This window comes from Lipotes vexillifer, unplaced genomic scaffold (assembly GCF_000442215.2).
Source record: "Lipotes vexillifer unplaced genomic scaffold, Lipotes_vexillifer_v1.1 scaffold970, whole genome shotgun sequence".
Taxonomy (NCBI): Eukaryota; Metazoa; Chordata; class Mammalia; order Artiodactyla; family Lipotidae; genus Lipotes; species Lipotes vexillifer.
This window is the reverse complement of record NW_006783115.1, coordinates 1426994-1448840: the sequence shown is the minus strand read 5'-3', so window position 1 is coordinate 1448840 and position 21847 is coordinate 1426994. Positions and strand designations below refer to the sequence as shown.

At 51.8% G+C, this 21847-nt stretch overlaps 1 protein-coding gene across 1 annotated transcript in view; it reads right to left on the bottom strand.

The window, feature by feature from the left end:
- Positions 1 to 21847, bottom strand: part of TESC (tescalcin) — a 67471-nt gene that overhangs the window by 4544 nt on the left and 41080 nt on the right. The window contains exons 3-6 of the mRNA XM_007455856.1: positions 10194 to 10274; positions 4220 to 4359; positions 2537 to 2598; positions 2333 to 2440 (exon numbers count right to left, since the gene is read on the bottom strand). Coding sequence (XP_007455918.1) covers positions 2333 to 2440; positions 2537 to 2598; positions 4220 to 4359; positions 10194 to 10274 — 391 coding nt within the window. The remainder of the gene's footprint in view (positions 1 to 2332; positions 2441 to 2536; positions 2599 to 4219; positions 4360 to 10193; positions 10275 to 21847) is intronic.

Below are 21847 nucleotides of genomic sequence, written 5' to 3'. Positions count from 1 at the left end.
TCCTGCCTAGGGGAGCAGAGAGAAGTGGCTGCCCACTCCCTGCCAGAGACTCTGGATTCCTAGGGCAGCGAGGGGAGCTAATTACAGATAAGGTCCCCCCGGCCCAAGACCCGGGATGAAGGGTGGGCACCGGGTGGAGGGGCTGCAGGGTCAGGGCAGCGCCCTAGGCTGAGACCCCAGCACAGCTGCCCCAGCCTCCAGCCACAACAAGGCTTTCCAGGGAAACACCCTGGAAAGAGCTCACTGCCGCAGTCGACAGCCAGCTTCGGAGGTCTGTTACAGTGGGGGGTGCGTCATTTGTCTTTGGCGAGAGGTGCAGGCAGAAATGTTAAGCGTCCTCAGAGTCCACAGGGTGTGAACTGACTCGGCCACCCCTCACCCTGCGCCTCTGTGTGTATCTGGTCGACGATCACACAAGAAAACACTCTAAGAGCACACAGAGAATCCGCACATAAAGAAAGATGCACACGGTGAGCGGGATGCACACCTGGGAAGCCGGCACGGACCCCCGGAATGCCCCGGCTTCTAAGGTTGTGCAGCTTTTATGCAGATCAGCAGCTGCCAGCTGCCAGCAATTTTACTACAGCAAATTAAGAAAACTGTCGCCAACTGAAACTGGAATGGGACGGGGAGCAATTTAACGAAGGAGAGTGTCATTAAATCAAATGGGAATTTGGCTCGGGCAACCCGGCAGGGGAATCCCCACGCTCCCCACCGAGGTCACCGGCCTTTTCCGTGGCAGTTAATTGTCTGAGTGGGGTGGCTTCGCCAAAGCCAGAAGCCTCTCCCTGGGTCCCCGAAGCAGACAAATGAAATACAGGCTGAGAAAGTGAGCAGGAAAACACCCCTCCATCTGGGCTGGGGTCACCCCAAAGCCATGATGGTGTCCGGGGCTGCAGCCACTATAAATACACAGGAGCCAGAGGGGACGGCCCCAGGGGGATCACCTGAAACCCTCAGGGAACAAAATCCATGGAGATGGTCACGTGCCTGCCCGCACGGCTCCCGGGGGGGCTCTGAGCCCCTGCGTCAGGGGCTGTCTGGAGTGGACCCGGCCCTGCAAGAGCGAGTTCACCGAGCGCAGCAAAAAGGTCGCTGCCCCCAAAGTCCAGAAAATTCTTTATGTCCCCACCAGTGAAGCAAGGTTACAAAGCTATGAAGTGATGCACGTGAAGAACCCAGCAGGGTGCCTGCACACACTGTGTGGTCACCCTACAGGTGACCCTGGGGGCACCTGGCTGCCTGGAGCCTCCAGGGGGCGCCTGCCAGAGTCGTGCCTCCCCACCCTGACGACGGCGCCATCAGAGCACCTAAAAGCTGGCAGTGACCGCTCATACGACGTGCCAGTCACCACTGCCCTGACCATTCGCTCCTGTGCCCCTCTGCGCCAATGGTTCTGCACTGGGGAGTGACTTCGCCCCCCCGCCCCAGGGACAGTGGGCCATGTCTGGAGACATGGTTGTCACGACTTGGAGGGTGTGACTGGCATCTAGTGGGTGGAAGCCAGGGAGGCTGCTCAACCCCCTGCAACCCCAGGACAACCCCACGTGTCAAAAAGGCCGGGCGGAGAAACCCTGCTCTAACCCACTGACATCACCGGAGGCCCGACAGCACGGTTCCAAGAAATGATCCAGCCACTGCTACGCCAGTGGGACCCCGACAAGCCTCAGCTGTGTCCCAGCTCCTGATCACGTGGGCCCACCCGCCTTCCTCCCCATCAGAGCTCGAGCATGGCCCTCCGCCTGGGCCACCCTGGAAGCCTTGCAAGTGCCTCTGGTAGAATCCTCTCGTCTCTGTCAGCAGGGAGCCTCCCACCCTCATCAGCACACAAGCCCTGATGGCCCAGCCCCTCTCCTGTCTCATCTACACGTCACTCCCCGCTGCTCCCAGCTCCTCGCTGGACCCCAGATTGTGGGCCCTCAAGAGAGCTCCCTGCTGACCCCTGCCCTCCAGGCCACAAATCCCCTCATTAATAATTAAATGAGAACAAGCCTGGGCTGTATGCCAACCGGGCCTGGCACTGTGCCAGGCACTGCCCATGGGCCCGAGGAAGCTACGTAGTGGGGTCTACGGCCCCCAAAGCCCAGACTCCCCTGCTTGGCCTGACCTCCCAGGGATTGGGACATCGGGCCGGTCTTCTGGGGGCGACGGGAAAGCAGCGAGAGGCCTCTGAACAGTGGTCTGCGCCAGGCCCGGTTAGAGCGGCAAGCAGGACACGCACAGTCTCTGACCGCTGAGGCCTTCCAGAAACACAGACTAGTACCAGGGCACGGCACGGCGGGGTGGGCAGGGGCAGGGAGGGATCTGGGGGTCCAGCCCCGGCAGCTCTCACCATCCGCCCCATGCAGACGCTGGCCGCCTCCATCATGGCCCCGTCTGCAATGGAGCGCGCAGATTCCTTCTCGATGTGGGGGTTTCCGGAGAGCAACTCCTCGACCACCTGCCGGTGGAGCAGACACGCTTTGAACTCGGGCCTCCATCCCGGCCACAGGGCAGGGGAGGCGCTGGGGCCCGCCGGCGCGGGAGCATACTTTACATTTCGATACTCTTCCAGGGTGATGCGGCCGTCGCTGTCCGAGTCATACATGTGGAACAGAACTGGGGGGCGGCAGGGGGCAGAGAGCGGCTGAGTCAGGCAAGGCGGAGGGGAGCCTGGGTCCCCCTGCCCCCCGACCTTCCCCTACCTCAAACTGAGCAAAAGACCCCACTGATGGAAACCTGCCAAAGTCATAGAGGGCAAGGGCAAAGGCCATGGGGCCAGACCGACCACTTCCTGGTGGGTGACCTTGGGCAAGTGACCTAACTTTTCTGAGCCTCAGCTTCTCCATCTGTAAAATGGGAGTAACCACACATCTGCCTCATGGTGTTGCCAGGTGAGCTAAGGCTGGTGGACCAGGGCCAGCGACCGCCTGGCACACTGTGAGTGCAGATGATGTGATAGTCTCATTAACAGGAAGCCAGATCAGCGTTATTTCATAGTGTCATTCCTGACAGACCCAAGAGGGTGGCTGTCGTCCCAGGCCTGTGGCAGATCATGGACCCGGCTGCCTACATCCTGCCCGTGGCTGATCTGAGCCGGCCCCTGATGGTACGAGGGGCATTCACACCTGCTCTGGTTATTTCACTCCTAGTGACATCACGTGGTCCCTTTACTGACATCACTCAGCATCCCGCAGCCCAACAGAGCCAGGAGCTAAAGGGGAGGTGACCTCTCTGCCCCCTAGCTCAGCCTCAGGCTCACAAAGTCCTTGGTCCTGGCATTTATCCAGCCCGACGCTGTGCAAACATCTCTTCCTCTCATCCTCACATGACCCCGTGAGGCCAGGGCTGCCCTGAGCCCATTTCACAGACTGGGTTGCCAAGCTCACAGAAGCTAAGGCATTTGCCCGCAGCCACCCCATTAAGGGAGGGGCAGCCAGGGGTTTGAACCAGAGTCCGTCCCATCCCACAGCCCTCACACCCCTTGACCTGGCCCTTGGAACAGTGTGGAAGCCAGGCGGACACCAGGCATCACCGCCCTGCCCCCAACAACCCTCAGTACACATCCTGAGCTAAGTATAGCCCAAGACCCGTGTTGACATGTCCCTGCAGACGCTGCTGCCTCGGGTGGGATGGAGAGGGATGCTGGAGTCGTGGGAAAGTGCACGGGGAAGGGAGGTGTGACGCAAGCCACCCTGGGACTCTGTGCCATCCCCCACCAAGGCCGATCCCAGCTAAACTTGCTCAGAGCCCAGGGCCAGCAGAGGCTCCTCCGGGACCAATGAGCCCCACAGAGGCCACCCCGTGAAACTGCGTATGGTGGCCAGTCATGGGCCAGGGGAGGGAAGAAAGGAACTTTCAGGAAGCACCCGAGATCCTACCCAGCCTCAGAATCACCCTTATGCTCAGTCCTCATCCCCACCATCAGGTTCAGGGTCACACAGCTGCTTAGTGAAGGGGCTGGATTGGACCAGGTCTGTCCAAACCAAGGGCCTTAACCTTTTCCAATCACTGACACCTTCTTCTGTTCCCAGAAAACCACCAGCTGCTGAGAAGTGTCAACAAGGAGGCTGCCACGCAACAGCCTCGGAGGAGAGGGAGGTGCAAACGCCACCCTGTGTGTGTGAAAATCGGGACCAACCTCCCCAAGGCCTGGGCTGGTGCAACCTGACCCGACCCTCCCCAACCCCCACTTGGGGGCGGCCAGGTGCGCACCGGGGAGGGGCCCCGGGACACCCACATCTTAGCTTCTCTTTCCGGCACAGCTGCACCCGCTCCTCATCCATGGTGGTGTCGATGGGCCGGAAGTAGGACATGATGGTCAGAAAGTCCTCAAAGTTGATCTCGTCAGCCAGGCCGCTGAGCCCCTTGCGCAGGTTCCTACGGGAGCCACGAGGGGGTGTCGGAAATGCATTAAGAACAGAAGCTTGTCCTTCTGCTACCAAGAGCCCTCGAGAACCCGGCCCTTCTGCGCACACACTTCACCTAGTATGGCTGTCCCAGCCTTGGGTTCTGTTTCCCAACAACCTGCTCGTGGGGGCCCCGGGGCCCCAGGGCAGTTCAGTCCAGCCCCTTCCCCGAGCCCCCCCGCCCCCGCCCCACCAGAAATCACCATCTGAGGGCCTGGGGGGAGACACGGGCAACTGCACAGCTGCTGGGATGGAGGGCTGCCCGGGCATGCTGCGGTACACAGAGCTGGGCACTTAAACACGGGGAAACCGAGGCAGTAATTGCCCCAGGTACATCTCCTGACCCTTACCTTTAGATCGGGTGGTCAGCGAACTGCAGCCTGGGGGCCAAATCCCACATGCTGCCTATTTTTATACAGCCCATAGACTAAGAAGGGTTTTTATGTTTTAAATATGGTTGAAAAAAATGCTGGGGAAAAAGAAGAATAGCATCTCATGACAAGTGAAAATTCCATGAAATTCAAATTTCGGCGTCCATAAATAGTTTTATTGGCACACGGCCAGGCCCATTGATTTGCATAGTATCCGTGGCTGCTTACAAGCTACAGAGGCAGAGTTGAGCAGCTGTGACAGAGACCGTGTGGCCCGCAAAACCTAAAATATTTACTCTCTGGCCTTTTAGAGAAAGTTTGCCAATTCCTGCTATCAGCTGTTTAAAACTCCAGCACAACGATCAGTTGCAGGCATCTCTGAGTAACGTTCCCTACCAAAGTGCAAAACTCGCCGATGACTGCAGGTTTTCTGATAGATCATGGCACAGAGTCCCAGGGTAGCCTGTGTCACACCTCCCTTCCCCGTGCACTTTCCCACCACTCCAACATCCCTATGGATGTGCTTTTCTGCAGGGGCAAGAAAAGGGCTTGTGTTCCAGGCGGGGCTCAGGGAGCGAAGCCAAGGCTGGGTCTGCCCTGTGCCTAGCACACGGCGGGTACTCAGCAAATGTGTGCGTGCACTGAAAAGCCTCTGGGTGAGGGTCCTGGCAGAGAAGAATAGTTGAGAAAACAGCTTGGAGGTGACGCCAACCAAACACGGGCTCCTGGCCCACTGCTGCCAAACCCTCATCACTAACCGACTTCCGCTGGTGCAGGTGGCCATTGGGCTGATGGGCTGAGGGTCCCTCTGCCCTCATTGTGCATCCTTGCAAAGAGACAGTTCTCAGATGGCCCGGGATAAGAGCCAAGGGCTAGTGCTTGTCAAGTGCATTTGGGTCCCACCTGCGGTTAGGACCATATCTCGGTTTAAAGGAATACATTTGAGGTTCTCTCTCTAGGGGCCCATCTACTCCTTTTCAAATACTGCCCCTGAAGTGTGCACCACACTTCACAGTTTAGAGATCTCGCTATTCCCAATCTTCCATTCCAGGACATTTTCCAGAAAGTGGTGGCTCCCGAGCCTGGAACAGGGAAGGTGGATCATGAAACAACAAATCTGAGAGGTACGGCGAGATCTCCTGGATTCAGGAAGCCTAGTCTTTGAGTGTTTTTTCTCAGTCTTCCCGGAAATCTTCTATCTTACAAAGTTTTTCCATTGCTACTCCAGGCAGATTTTTAATAATCTCAGAGTTCTTCCTGTCAAGGGCACAGTCCAAATTTACAGGGCGTAAAAATAGACCCAGGATCTATCGGGCTCCTCAGAGGTACTTTTCGCTATGTTTGGGTTGCACGTCCTTCTCAAGGGGTTCAGGCTACAGCGAGAGGGATGACAGTGAGCTCGGGGGACACGTGATCAACCCCGGGGCAGGCTGGCCACGAACGGGTCCTTCTCAGGGAAGGTCGAGACCTGGCTGCTTCAGCATCGGGACCTGATTCAGGGGCTAGGCACCCCTTCTCCTCCTAGCGTCCCCGGGAGGTCCACATGGGCCGGCACCATGGTCTCTAAAGGTGACCACAATGCAGAGACCGAGGAAACCCAGACGCAGCACCTAGAGCCAGACCCACGTGCACTCCAGTCCACTTCCACAGCGGAGCACCCAAGACCTGGGTCGGGGGACAGAAGAACAGGGGCTACATCCAAATCTGCAGTCCAGCACGAGAGCATTCCTTCTGCAAGGATGCCTGATTTAGAGCAGTCTTTTCGCTTCCTTAACTCTCCGATGACCCTGTAAGGATCAGAGCCCTTGGAGATGGGGACAGACCCAGCTCAAACTGCCCTCCAAGACCAGCTTCTTGGTTCAAAACGTCTTAGGAAGCAAGGTGGACGCTGGTATTTCTTGAAAGGAAAATCCCGTCTCCAGCCCCTCCTCTTGAGTCCTCCCCCACCTCCTTGCTGGAACTTACAGGATGAGATGTGAAGGATGCACAGGCGCCGAGCTGCTCTGGGTCCAGGCTAGGGAAGTCTTTCCTTAATCCTCCCCTATTTGGTGACTTCTGGGCTGCCCACCGACTCAGCCGGGGCCTCCCTTTCTCCACATCGTGTCTCTAAGCAGCCGCCCCAGGCTGAGGCCCCAGGCCCCACAGGGGAGGCTCTCGCCATCCCCTACTGGCCACTGCCTTCCCTCTCCTGCTGTCGTGCGTCATCTTCCTATAGCAATTCCCTAGAGCAGGTGCCTCGTGAGCTGCCCGCACTGCAGACATGCAGACCCGGGAATCCCTGGACTCCGTCCCCATCATATCCAGTCCATCTCGTTTCACTCCTCCGATCTCTCTGGGATCCCTCCTCGTCTCTCCTGGGATAGCCTGGTCCAGCCTCCACCATCTCAGTGGGCACACCACATGCAGACAGAATGAGCTTTGCAAAAAGCAATCAGACTCTGTTGCTCCCCTGCTCGATGCCCTCTGGGAAGCTCCTCCAGCTCTTGGGGTGACCTCCAAGCCCCCAACCTTGTCTCCCAGGCCCAAGAGGTTTGGTCCCAGCCGCCCAGCTCTCACCACCCCTTCCCACCACACTCCCCTCCCCAGGGGCTCAAAAGCTTGTTTCAATGCCCACCTTCTGGGCACTCAACGTTCCCTGATCGACTAAGGCCCCTTCCTCCACCCTTTAGGTGCCACTGAACCTGCGCCGCCCTTAAGAGCTCTGTCCTAACCTCAGATGCCCCAAGTACAGTAGGGGGTCTCTCCTGCCTCTGACTATGGACTGTGGACTCAGGGCACGCCTTCTTGTCCTCTGGCCCCTGCCCATGCACTGTCCCCTCAGCAGAGGCAGCGCTCATGGACAGAAGCCTAGCAATGCCTGAATTCCACTCTAAGAGCTGAAAACGCAACTCTTGGATCTGTTCTGGTTCCCACAGGGGACAGCTGAGCACCAAGCTACCTCGGGCCACATTTGTTTTTTTTTTGTTTTGTTTTATAAATTTATTTATTTTTATTTACTTTTTAATTTATTTTTGGCTGCGTTGGGTCTTCGTTGCTGCACGTGGGCTTTCTCTAGTTGTGGTAAGGGGGGTGCTGCTCTTCATTGCGGTGCGTGGGCTTCTCACTGCGGTGGCTTCTCTTGCTGTGGCACACGGGCTCTAGGCGTGCGGGCTTCAGTAGTTACAGCACATGGGCTCAGCAGTTGTGGCACACGGGCTTAGTTGCTCCACAGCATGTGGGATCTTCCCAGACCAGGGCTCGAACCCGTGTCCCCTGCATTGGTAGGCGGATTCTTAACCACTGCGCCACCAGCGAAGTCCCCAGATTTGTTTTAAGGAATAATTACATACAGTAAAAGGCACATATCTTACATTTGGACCAATGTGTGCCCCTGAGAAACCCACCCCCCAATCAGGATACCAGAGGTTTCCCTCGGGCCCCTCTCCAGCCCAACCTGTCTCCTCCTGGGCTAGCGGTGAGGATGGAAGAACCAAGCCCTTGGCCCTAGGTGGGCTCCACAGGCCCGGGGGAAGCAGGGTTTGCCAGGACCTCTGGGGTGTCATCCTCTCTTCACCTTAGCACACCTAGGGCCAGGAGACACCAGCCCCTCTAGCTCCAACCCACAGAAGGCTGGGTCCCCGGGGCCCAGCCAACTTCACAACTGGCCCAGTCTTGTCCAGCTGTTTGGAAACAAGCCTCACAGACACATACATGCAGGCATGTGTATATACAGACACATGTTAGGCATCGCTAGGCTCTGGTCACCCTGTACCATCTTCTTGTGATGCCTCCAACTCTAGGCCCTGACAACCCTGTCGTCTCCACGTTTGGGGGCCGCATCACCGCTCTCCCTGCCACCTCCCCTCTCCACTAGCTGCCAGCCCCCCCAATCCTGCTCTGCCTCACTGCCTACCCAGGCCTCCCTCTGGGATTCCACAGGCAGAGCCAGGATTAAAAAGGAGCTGAGGACCCTGCCCACCCCACACCTCTCACCATGCTTGGCCTCTCTGTGCTCCAGCCAGGCCCCCTCTGCCATTCGCACCACTCCCTGTGCCACAGGGTCTTTGCACGTGCAGTTCTGGTCTCTCTCTGCTTTGCCTAGTTAACTCCTGGGCACTCTCTCCTCAGGTCTCACCCCACAGGTCCGGGAGGAAGGCCTCTGCATTTTCTGGGGCAGCCTGAGGACCCCGTAGCCCCAACCCATGAACAGGTGAGGCCTGGAGTCTTCCTCAGAGCCCTGCAGCCCTGGCAGAACCAGACCTGGGCGGTTCAGGCTCGTACCACTTGAAACCCGTCCAGGAGTCCCCACCCATGATATGACCTCAAGGAAGGGACATGCCTAGTCCCTTACTTCCTCTTTCTGCCAGTTCTCTCTGCTTCTCAGCGATCTCTGCAGATCACAGGGTGTCAGGCCTGGGCCCCTGGTGTGTTTGTCCACAGGTTCTGGCAGCCTGGAGAGGGCGTGACCCCCTCACCCCCCGACCCCTGCACCTCTCCACCAAGCCTCAGACACAGTGATCTCCATGAGTATATGTGAGTCTTTCAACTCCAACGACACCAGACGTTTGGGGACATGAGCTCTGGTGTCAGCCTCAGCTTTGGGATACTGTCCATGGTGCCTCTCTCTGCCTCAGTCTGTAAGCCAGGGTGCTGTGCGTAACGACAGCTACCCTGGCTCTTTAACATACCTCTTCTCAGCACAGCCTCACAGCAACCCTGAGAGGCAGGCGCTATTATTACCTCCGTTCTATATGTGAGAAAACCGAGGCAGCCTCCAAGAGGGGCCCCAGTGATCCTGCCTCCTGGTATTCATGCCCCATGTAGTCCCCTTTCCAAGTGCGAGGTGACCCAGTGACTTCTGATGAGGACAATACAGCAAAAGTCATGGCATGTTATCTGCAAGATGAAGTTACCAAAAGATGGTGTTTTCCATCTCAGGTGCCCAATCTCCCTCTCTCTCATTGGAACATCTTACTCTGGAGGAAGCCAGCTGCCAGGTGTGGTAGCCCTGGCGACTGGTCCATGAGATGCCTCCAGCCAACAGCCAGGAGAGTGAGCTTGGAAGCAGAGCCTCCCCCAATCGAGCCTTCGGGTGAATGCAGCCCCAGTTGACCCACCCTGAGCCTGAGAACCCAGATCCCTGACTCTCAAAAATGGTTAGCCAATAAATATATATTGTTTCAAACTGCTAAGTTTGGGGGTAATTTGTTACACAGCCATAGCTAACTAATACAGAGGCCTAGAGAGATTGAGTGAGCTGTCCCAAGTCGCCCAGCCATGAATCCAGGACTGCCAGACCCTGGACCTGTGGCTTGTAGCTCCTACCTGACAAAGCCCCCTCTTCTCTGCGTCAGCTTAAGGGGCTGTTCCGAGCACACGAGTCATGCAAGAAGTTACAAGGGCAAATGCTCCCCCAAAGTCACCCACCACCGGCAGCTCCAGGAGAAAGACCCACCTGTTGTCGAAGAAGGCACGGACGATTTTGGATCTGATCGGGTTGAGCTCCAGGTCAGGGATGTTGTTGAAGTTCTCCTTGCTGGGTACCAAGGAGGGGGCGCACCGGGGAAAGAGTGAGAAGAGAAAGCAGATGTCAGAGAGCATGTTCATCATTTCTCAAGCTGTGTTTTTTTATCCTGAGCAGACTCCACAAGAACAGTCCAGAATGAGACAGGACTGGAATATGCTGCACTGGTCTGTCTCCTCCTCTAACCTCTGGACTGGCAGGACCACAGAGGGTCTGGAGGCTCAGAGATGCCCCTGTGAATCTGATAAACGTCCTAGACATCCACCCCCAGGAAGATGCAGCGACAGAAGATCTGCACCCCATTCCGAGCGGTCAGAGAACTTAGGTAGGGAAACCTCAGTTGGCCCTTCTGGAATCAGAGAAGCAGGATGCTGGCTTGGAGCTTTGGAAGACAGTGTGGCAGGACCTCAACAAGTGAGAAACATGGAGTTACCATGTGACCCAGGGATTCCACTCCTAGGTATATACCTGGGTATGTCCCTAGAGAAATGAAAACACTCATTCACATAAAAATTTGCCCATGAATATTCATAGAAGCATTCTTCCTAACAGCCATAAAGTAGAAACACCCCAAATGTCTACCAACAGATAACTGGATAAATATGGTCTATCCATATAAGAGAATATTATTCAGCCATAGAAAGGAATGAAATACAGATACAGGCTACAACACGGACGGACCTTAAAGACACAGTGCTAAGTGAAAGAAGCCAGACACAAAAGACCACATAGTGTATGATTTCATTCATATGAAATGTTCAGAATAAATCAACCCATAGAGACAGAAAGTAGCTTAGTGACTGCCAGGGGCTGGGGGATTGGGAGTGATGGGGAATGGGGATGGTGTCTAAAGGTATGGGGATTCTTTCGGGGATGATGAAAATGTAAAACTGACTGGTGATGGATGCTCAACTCTGTAAACATACTAAAAGCCATTGCATTGCACATCTTAGTGGGTGAATTGTAGGATATGTGAACTGTATTTTAGTAAAGCTGTTTAAAAAAAGAGAGAGAGAGAGAGGGACCTCCCTGGTCGTCCAGTGGTTAAGACTCCACGCTTCCACTGCAGGGGGCGTGGGTTCCATCCCTGGTCTCCCTGCTCAGGGAACAGGATCCTGCATGCCAAACAGCAGCACGGCCAGAAAAAAGAGAGAGGGAGGAGAGATGCTTGCGGGAGAGGGTGAATTTCAAACACAGCCACTCTGTTGCTGGGCACAGGTGTTGCTGGGTCCTAGAGGCTGTGGGTTTGCAGGCGCGGAGGCAGGCAAGTCCCTCATCTACCTGACCTTCCCGCATAAGGCCATCTTTTGTTCTCGGAATCTGCTTCCAGCTCCCTGGACTTCAACGGCCAGTGGCCTTGGAAGGGACTCAGGGCACAGGCTGGTAATTCTGGGGAACAAGGGGGCACGCCCAGTGGGGAGAGGAGGAAGGATGTTAGCCACTTAAAACGAGGATGTCCAGGGATCCTCAGATTCAGAACTCGAAACTAGAACCAACCCATGCTGGGAAGGAGGAAGTGCCACGTACACGGAGAATTCAGCACCGTCAGAGTTGGAAGATTCTGTAATGACACAGCTGACCCCTGTCCTGCCCCCACCTTACAGATGGGGATGCTGAGGCTCAGGGAGGAGGAGCAGGACCTGCCTGGGGCCCGACGCCTCCGTGTTCTCTCCATCTCTGTGTGTCTCCGCCTCTCCCCATCCCCCAGCGCTCCCAGCTTGGCTTGCTTGCAGCACTTGGCCAAACTCAGGAGCCGGCATCAGTGGACGCCAACATTTTCGATTCCTGAGAGCCCAGTTCTAAAGGGGGCGACACAGAGCAGCTGGCCTGCAGCAATGGAATATTTATTTGACCATAAAAAAGGAATGCAGTACTGACTCATGCTACGACACAGATGAACCTCAAAAGCATGAACCTTATTTCACCACTTAGCAGTGAAAGAAGACACACAAAAGGCCACACAGTGTATGATTCCATTTATATGAAATGTCCAGAATGAGCAAATCCACAGAGACAGAAAGCAGAATGGTGGGTGCCAGGGGCCGGGGGATAGTTAATGGCTTGTAGGCACAGGGTTTCTTTTAGGGGTGATGAAAATATTCTAAAATTGACTGTAAACTTCAAGTGGGCGAATTGTGTCGCATGTGAATTATATCTCAATGAGGCTGTTTTAAAATAACCCTAAGCTATTTTTAAAAGCCAAAAAGCAAAGAACCACTGCACTATGGCTCCATCGATGTAAAGAACAGAAAGTGAGGCGCTAACCTGTGCAGGTTCACGGTCAGCTATCTCCGGGAACGCTGACTAGGAGGGAGCAGGAGGGAGCTCTTGGGGCTGAGGATGTTCTGCCCTTGCTCTGGGTCTGGGGTCACGGGTGTGTTCAGGCTGTGAAAGATCATCTCACCGCCCCCGTCCCTTTTCCCCATGCACATGGCAGTCGCCCCACACTGGCACAGGCCCCCATCCTCCCCTTCTTCCTCGTGAGTGGGAAGCAGCCACAGGAGGAAACAGAAAACCCAGAGCCCCCAGGATGGGAACAGGTCAAGTCGAAGGGGCCACGTGGAGCTTGAGAGGGGATTTGGGGAGGAGGGAAAGGAAGCGAGCAGCTGCTAGTTGGCAGGAGACCCCCAAGCCCTCTCTGGCTTTCACTGGCCAGGGGTCTTGGCTACTGCTAACTTTTCCTCAGCCTTAGTCTCCTCATCTGTGAAGTGGGCACAGCCTCTGGAGTCAGACTTGCGTTCTACCAGCTCTGCTACCTGGGACAAGTGACTTAGCCTCTCTGAGCCTCCGTTTGCTCCTCCACACACAGGAGCCTCGGGCGGCTGTCGCTCTCAGCACGGTGCCTGACGAAGAGCAAGGGCTCCGTGGATGGAGGCCTTCAGGCATCCGAGAGCACGGGGACAGGACTCTCGTCTCCACAGCACCACAGCCTCAAGGCCTCGCACAACTGAGGGCTGCGCAGGGGCTCAGAACACGGAGTGTGGACCGAGCAGCTGAGCAGAAGGGACGGCGGGTGTGGGCAGGGCACCTGGCCCCCAGGCCCTGCTCCTTCCCCAGGCATCCACACCCTTTGGTGCCCCCAGGAGTCAGTCTGCAGATCCTTGGGGAGCATCACAACCCCGCTCTGCCTTGCCGAGTCCTGGATGGGGCTCTCAGAGGAGCTTTGTCCCAGGGCTGCTGGAAGGACCACATTTGGGGACACGCCTGGGAAGTCGACCTGATTAATTCCCCAGGAGGGAACAGAGGCCCAAAACGGGGATGCTGCAGGTTCTAGGGGGCACCAGGAGACACCCGGTTCCCATGCTTGTGAAGGTGGCAAGAAGGGCCCCCCGGCACCATGGCATCCTACAAAGGGCCAGAGGGACCCTGGCTGCAAGGTCCCAGGAGGAGGATAGAGGCAGAAGGACCTCGAAGAGCCTGACTGTGTGTCTGGAGGAGAAAATTAACAACAAAGAAGAGGTCTGACCTCCCACTGACAGAGGTGAGGCAGGTGCCAGGAATCAAACTGGGGACACAGTGTCTTTGGGTCCTGGCCGCACAGCCCCTGGCAGGTCTGTGCGGGTGTCTTTGAAGCCTAGCTGCCTTTCTCCAGAAGCTAGAACCACACTGTCCCTCACCACGGGCACCTTAATGACTCTCCAAGCCTCAGTTTCCTCATCTGTGAATTGCGTACAGACCAAGCACCACCCCCCAATACCAAAGGGGAAGTGAAGTCAAGTACACCTGGGGGCGGGTCCAGGCTCCGCTCCTGACCACGCATGTGGCCCTGGGTGAGCCACTGCATGTCCCAGAGCCTTGATTTCTCATCTGTAAAATGGGGATTGTGGGGATATCCCAGCAGGATCATGGGGTTAGTGAAATGACTGAATGAGATAAACACAGGTAAGGTGCTAAGCATAATGCCCGACATGCAGTGAGATTGTCATTTTAAAATGATGACGGTGATAATTTTAACAGCAGCAGCAGCTAACCTTCTATGTACTCCCAAGGTGTCAGGTACCGTTCTGAGAGCTCTACATTATTATCTTACAAGGTAAGAACATATTTCCACCTTACAGATGAGGAAACCGAGGCAGAGAGGTGAAGAAATGTCTTACTGCTAAGAACAATACCCCTGACTTAGGTGGCACATGGAAGCTCTAGCCCGGGAGCAGCTTCTCCTAAGGGGTGTGGGGAGGGGACCAGGATTTTCCTGCCGGGATCTTTTGTGCAAAGGCATGTGGATGGGAGAACCACCTGGTGCCAAGTAGGGAATTCTTGGGAATTCCCTGGCCATCCAGTGGTTAGGACTCAGTGCTTTCACTGTCATGGCCCGGGTTCAATCCCTGGTTGAGGAACTAAGATCCTGCAAGCCACGTGGTGCAGCGCCCCCCCCCCAAAAAAAAAAGCAGGGAGAGAGGGCAGACAGCAGAAGCAAGAAGAACTACAATCCTACAGCCTGTGGAACGAAAACCACATTCACAGGAAGACAGACAACATGAAAAGGCAGAGGGCTATGTACCAGATGAAGGAACAGGATAAAGCACCAGCAAAACAACTAAATGAAGTGGAGATAGGCAATCTTCCAGAAAAAGAATTCAGAATAATGACAGCGAAGATGATCCAGGACCTCAGAAAAAGAATGGAGGCAAAGATCAAGAAGATGCAAGAAATGTTTAACAAAGACCTAGAAGAATTAAAGAACAAAGAAACAGAGATGAACAATACAATAATTGAAATGAAAAATACACTGGAAGGAATCAATAGCAGAATAACTGAGGCAAAAGAATGGATAAGTGACCTGGAAGACAGAATGGTGGAATTCACTGCTACGGAACAGAATAAAGAAAAAAGAATGAAAAGAAATGAGGACAGCCTAAGAGACCTCTGGGACAACATTAAATGCAACATTTGCATTACAGGGGTCCCAGAAGGAGAAGAGAGAAAGGACCTGAGAAAATATTTGAAGAGATTACAGTCGCAAACTTCCCTAACATGGGAAAGGAAATAGTCACCCAAGTCCGGGAAGTGCAGAGAGTTCCATACAGGATAAACCCAAGGAGAAACACGCTGAGACATACAGTAATCAAATATGCAAAAATTAAAGACAAAGAAAAATTATTGAAAGCAGCAAGGGAAAAATGACAAATAACATACAAGGGAACTCCCATAAGGTTAACAGCTCATTTCTCAGCAGAAACTCTACACGCCAGAAGGGAGTGGCATGATATACTTAACGTGATGAAAGGGAAGAACCTAAAACCAAGATTACTCTACCAGCAAGGATTTCATTCAGATTCGATGGAGAAATCAAAAGCTTTACAGACAAACAAAAGCTAAGAGAATTCAGCATCACCAGATCAGCTCTACAACAAATGCTAAAGGAACTTCTCTAAGTGGGAAACACAAGAGAAGAAAAGGACCTAAAAAAAAAACCCTAAAACAATTAAGAAAAGGGTCATAGGAACATACATATCGATAATTACCTTAAACGTGAATGGATTAAATGCTCCAACCAAAAGACACTGAAGGCTCGCTGAATGGATACAAAAACAAGACCCATATATATGCTGTCTACAAGAGACCCACTTCAGACCTAGGGACACATACAGACTGAAAGTGAGGGGATGGAAAAATATATTCCATGCAAATGGAAATCAAAAGAAAGCTGGAGTAGCAATACTCATATCAGATAAAATAGACTTTAAAATAAAGAATGTTACAAGAGACAAGGAAGGACACTACATAATGTTCAAGCGATTAACCCAAGAAGAAGATATAACAATTATAAATATATATGCACCCAACACAGGATCACCTCAATACATAAGGCAACTGCTAACAGCTATAAAAGAGGAAATCGACAGTAACACAATAACAGTGGGGGACTTTAACACCTCACTTACACCAATGGACAGACCATGCAAACAGAAAATTAATAAGGAAACACAAGCTTTAAATGACATAATAGACCAGATAGATTTAATTGGTATTTATAGGACATTCCATCCAAAAACAGCAGATGACACTTTCTTCTCAAGTGCTCACGGAACATTCTCCAGGATAGATCACATCTTGGGTCACAAATCAAGCCTCAGTAAATTTAAAAAAATTGAAATCATATCAAGTATCTTTTCTGACCACAACATTATGAGATTAGAAATCAATTACAGGGGAAAAAATGTACAAAACACAAACACAAGGAGGCGAAACAATACGTTACTAAATAACCAAGAGATCACTGAAGAACTCACAGAGGAAATCAAAAAACACTTAGAGGCAAATGACAATGAAAACACAATGATCCAAAACCTATGGGATGCAGCAAAAGCAGTTCTAAGAGGGCAGTTTATAACTATACAAGCCTACCTCAAGAAACAAGAAAAATCTCAAATAAACAACCTAACCTTACACCTCAAGGAACTAGAGAACAAGAACTAACAAAACCCAAAGTTAGCAGAAGGAAAGAAATCATAAATATCAGAGCAGAAATAAATGAAATACAAACAAAACAATAGCAAAGATCAATAAAACTAAAAGCTGGTTCTTTGAGAAGATAAACAAAATTGATAAACCATTAGCCAGACTCATGAAGAGAAAGAGGGAGAGGACTCAAATCAATAAAGTTAGAAATGGAAAAGGAGAAGTTACAAAAGACACCGCAGAAATACAAAGCATCCTAAGAGACTACTACAAGCAACTCTATGCCAATAAAATGGACAACCTGGAAGAAATGGACAAACTCTTAGAAAGGTATAACCTTCCAAGACTGAACCAGGAAGAAATAGAAAATGTGAACAGACCAATCACAAGTAATGAAATTGAAACTGTGATTTAAAATCTTCTAACAAACAAAAGTCCAGGACCAGATGGCTTCACAGGTGAGTTCTATCAAACATTTAGAGAAGAGATAACACCCATCCTTCTCAAACTCTTCCAAAAAATTGCAGAGGAAGGAACACTCCCAAACTCATTCTATGAGGCCACCATCACCCTAATACAAAAACCAGACAGATACTACAAAAAAAGAAAATTACAGACCAATATCACTGATGAATATAGATGCAAAAATCCTCAACAAAATCCTAGCAAACAGAATCCAACAACACATTACAAGGATCATACACCATGATCAAGTGGGATTTATCCCAGGAATGCAAGGATTCTTCAATATACGCAAATCAATGTGATACACCATATTAACAAACTGAAGGAGAAAAACTGTATGATCTTCTCAATAGATGCAGAAAAAGCTTTTGACAAAATTCAACACCCATTTATGACAAAAACTCTCCAGAAAGTGGGCATAGAGGGAACCTACCTCAACATAATAAAGGCCATATACAACAAACCCACAGCAAACATCCTTCTCAATGGTGAAAAACTGAAAGCATTTCCTCTAAGATCAGGAACAAGACAAGGATGTCCACTCTCACCACTATTACTCAACATAGTTTTGGAAGTCCTAGCCACGGCAATCAGAGAAGAAAAATAAAAGGAATACAAATTGGAAAACAGGAAGTAAAACTGTCACTGTTTGCAGATGACATGATACTATACATAGAGAATCCTAAAGATGTTACCAGAAAACTACTAGAACTAATCAATGAATTTGGTAAAGTTGCCAGATACAAAATTAATGCACAGAAAAGTTGCCAGATACAAAGTTAATGCACAGAAATCTCTTGCATTCCTATACACTAATCATGAAAAATCTGAAAGGGAAATTAAGGAAACACTCCCATTTACCACTGCAACAAAAAGAATAAAATACCTAGGAATAAACCTACCTAGGGAGACAAAAGACCTGTATGCAGAAAACTATAAGACATTGATGAAAGAAATTAAAGATGATACCAACAGATGGAGAGATACACCATGTTCTTGGATTGGAAGAGTCAATATTGTGAAAATGACTACCAAAATACTACCCAAAGCAATCTACAGATTCAATGCAATCCCTATCAAATTACCAATGGCATTTTTCACAGAGCTAGAACAAAAAGTCTTAAAATTTGTATGGAGACACAGAAGACCCAGAATAGCCAAAGCAGTCTTGAGGGAAAAAAACAGAGCTGGAGGAATCAGACTCCCTGACTTCAGACTATACTACAAAGCTACAGTAATCAAGACAATATGGTCCTGGCACAAAAACAGAAATATAGATCAATGGAAAAAGATAGAAAGCCCAGAGATAAACCCAAACACCTATGGTCAACTAATCTATGACAAAGGAGGCAAGGATATACAATGGAGAAAAGACAGTCTCTTCATAAAGTGGTGCTGGGGAAACTGGACAGCTACACGTAAAGGGATGAAATTAGAACACTCCCTAACACCATACACAAAAATAAACTCAAAATGGATTAAAGACCTAAAAATAGGACAGGACACTATAAAACTCTTAGAGGAAAACATAGGAAAAACACTCTGACATAAATCACAGCAAGATCTTTTCTGACCCACCTCTTAGAGCAATGGAAATAAAAACAAAAGTAAACAAATGGGACCTAATGAAACTTAAAAGCTTTTGTACAGCAAAGGAAAACATAAACAAGACAAAAAGACAACCCTCAGAATGGGAGAAAATATCTGCAAACAATTCAATGGACAAAGGATTAATCTCCAAAGTATATAAACAGCTCATGCAGCTCAATATTAAAAAAAACAACCCAATCAAAAAATGGGCAGAAGACCTAAATAGACATTTCTCCAAAGAAGACACACAGATGGTGGAGAAGCACATGAAAAGCTGCTCAACATCACTAATCATTAGAGAAATGCAAATCAAAACTACACTGAGGTATCACCTCACACCAGTTAGAATGGGCATCATCAGAAAATCTACAAACAACAAATGCTGGAGAGGGTGTGGTGAAAAGGGAACCCTCTTGCATTGTTGGTGGGAATGTAAGTTGATACAGCCACTATGGAGGTTCCTCCAAAAACTACAAATAGAACTACCATATGACCCAGCAATCCCATTACTGGGCATATACCCAGGGAAAACTGTAATTCAAAAAGACACATGTGGGCTTCCCTGGTGGCACAGTGGTTGGGAGTCCACCTGCTGATGCGGGGGACGTGGGTTCGTGCCCCGGTCCGGGAGGATCCCACGTGCCACGGAGCTGCTGGGCCCGTGAGCCATGGCCGCTGAGCCTGCGCGTCCGGAGCCTGTGCTCTGCAACGGGAGGGGCCGCAGCGGTGAGAGGCCCACGTACCACAAAAAGAACCGCAAAACAAAAAGACACATGCACCCCAATATTTATTGCAGCACTATTTACAATAACCAGGTCATGGAAGCAACCTAAATGCCCATCGGCAGATGAATGGATAAAGAAGATGTGGTACATATATACAATGGAATACTACCCAGCCATAAAAAGGAACGAAATTGGGTCATTTGTAGAGACGTGGATGGATCTAGAGACTGTCATACAGAGTGAAGTAAGTCAGAAAGAGAAAAACAAATATCGTATATTAACGCATATATGTGAAACCTGAAAAATGGTACAGATGAACCAGTTTGCAGGGCAGATATTGAGACACAGATGTAGAGAACAAACGTATGGACACCAAGCGGGGAAAGCGGCGGGGTGGGGTGGGGATGGTGGTGTGATGAATTGGGCGATTGGGATTGACATGTATACACTAATATGTATAAAATGGATAACTAATAAGAACCTGCTGTATAAAGAAATAAATAAAAGAATAAAAAAAGAAAGCAGGGAACTCTCGGCACTTCTCAAACATGAACTTGCACACGAATCCTGGGGATCGTGGTAAAATGCAGGTTCTGATTCAACAGTCCTGTAAAGGCCCGTTTCAGTCTCATTTCCTTCTTCCCCTCCCACCCCCAGGTGCCCATGGGGCTGGTTGAACCAGCTCAGCCAAAGGCTTCCCTGCCACCCATGGGAACAGCTCTGCTCCACCCTGAGCCCAGGGCTGGGGCCGGAGCTGACACACGGTGGCCGCTGGTCCAGCGATGCTGCCCCAGTGACCAGCGGGGAGGGGTCTACCCATGAGGGGTCCAGAGGCACACAGCTTCTGTGGGTTTACAACTTTCCCCCTCGAGTCCCCCTCGTGTTTCCTGTGCCAGGCTGAGTACTCTGTGGGCTCAGCCATGTTTAGTCACCCTCACATCCCAATGATGGGTGACGCCAATGACCCCCCATTTTACAGGCAAGAAAATGAGGCCCAGAGAGGTGAAGTGACTAAGCCATCGTCACACAGCTAGTAGAAGAGCTTTGAATCCGGCTCTCACCAGCCCCACCACCCCTTCCTCACACTTGCTATTTCCTTCGAGTTGTGGTTTTTAATTTAAAGAGAGAGAACGAGAGAGATCTTCATGGGGCATCTGATCCCACCCAGCCCCGAGAGGCCCCATCGGGGACCCAGAAAGAGGGCAAGACAAGTGTCCAGCCCACAAAGGAAGGAAAGACTAAAAAACCACGAAGGAGGGTGGGCCGGGCACTTCCTCCTGCCTTGCGGTGTGGGTTGGTTTCTGGCGGCTTTGAGGCTCAGCTCAACTGTAAAGTTCTCTCTGCAAGTCTGGGGAGGATTCTCAGGCTGGAGCCCCGGCCTCCCTGCTCTCTGCTGGTCCAGGGCTTCACACATCAGAGAAAGCCACGGGGCTCTCTCCTCTGCGGGCCGTATGCCCTACCCTTCCGGACCCCCTCCCTGCACTTAGTGTTGAGCTTGTGATGGTTAAACAGCGGGGAAACTGGGGGCCCACAGGGGCTCATGAAGGAAGGAGCATGTCTCATCTAGCCCGTGTCTCGCCAGGCAGCGCCAACCCACTCAAAAGGCAATGCCTGGACAGCAGTGGCAAAAGCAGCACCAGGGAGCTTGTGAGAAGTGGAGGGTCTTGGCTGGGCCCAACCAGCTGACTCAGAACCTGCATTTTACCTCGATCCCCAGGATCTGTACGCAAGTTTGTGTTTGAGAAGCTCTGAGAATTCCCTACTTGCACCAGGCGGTTCTCCTATCCACATGCGTTTGCACAACAGATTCCTGCAGGAAAGCCCCGGTCCCCCCGCCCCCGGACAAATGCCTCTTCCAAAAGCTGAGGCAGCATCAGTGACGTGATTCCTCCCCGCACACGCTTCCCGCCCCACCCCCCACTGCTGCTCCATGCCCGGCCCGGCCGCACCCCAATACCGGTCATGTACTCATTACACGGGGAGCGACAGGTATTGCAGCACCTTCCAGGTGGCAGACCCTGTTCTGCGTGTTGGCTTCAGCAGCGATGGGACAGACATGATCCCTCCTGGGGTTCCAGTGGGGGAAATGATAGAGACAGATAACGGAGGGACTTCCCCGGCGGTCCACGGGTTAAGACTCTGCCTTCCAGTGCAGGAGGCGTGGGTTCGGTCCCTGGCTGGGGAACTCAGATCCCACATGCCGTGGGGTGTGGCCAAAAACTTAGAAAATGACACTTAAGAGTTAATGGTATCAAAGTCACACTGGCTAAAGAAGGAAAACAACAAACTTTTTTTTTTTGGCTGTACACGGGCCTCTCACTGCTGTGGCCTCTCCTGCTGCAGAACACAGGCTCCGGACGCGCAGGCTCAGCGGCCATGGCTCACGGGCCCAGCCGCTCCGCG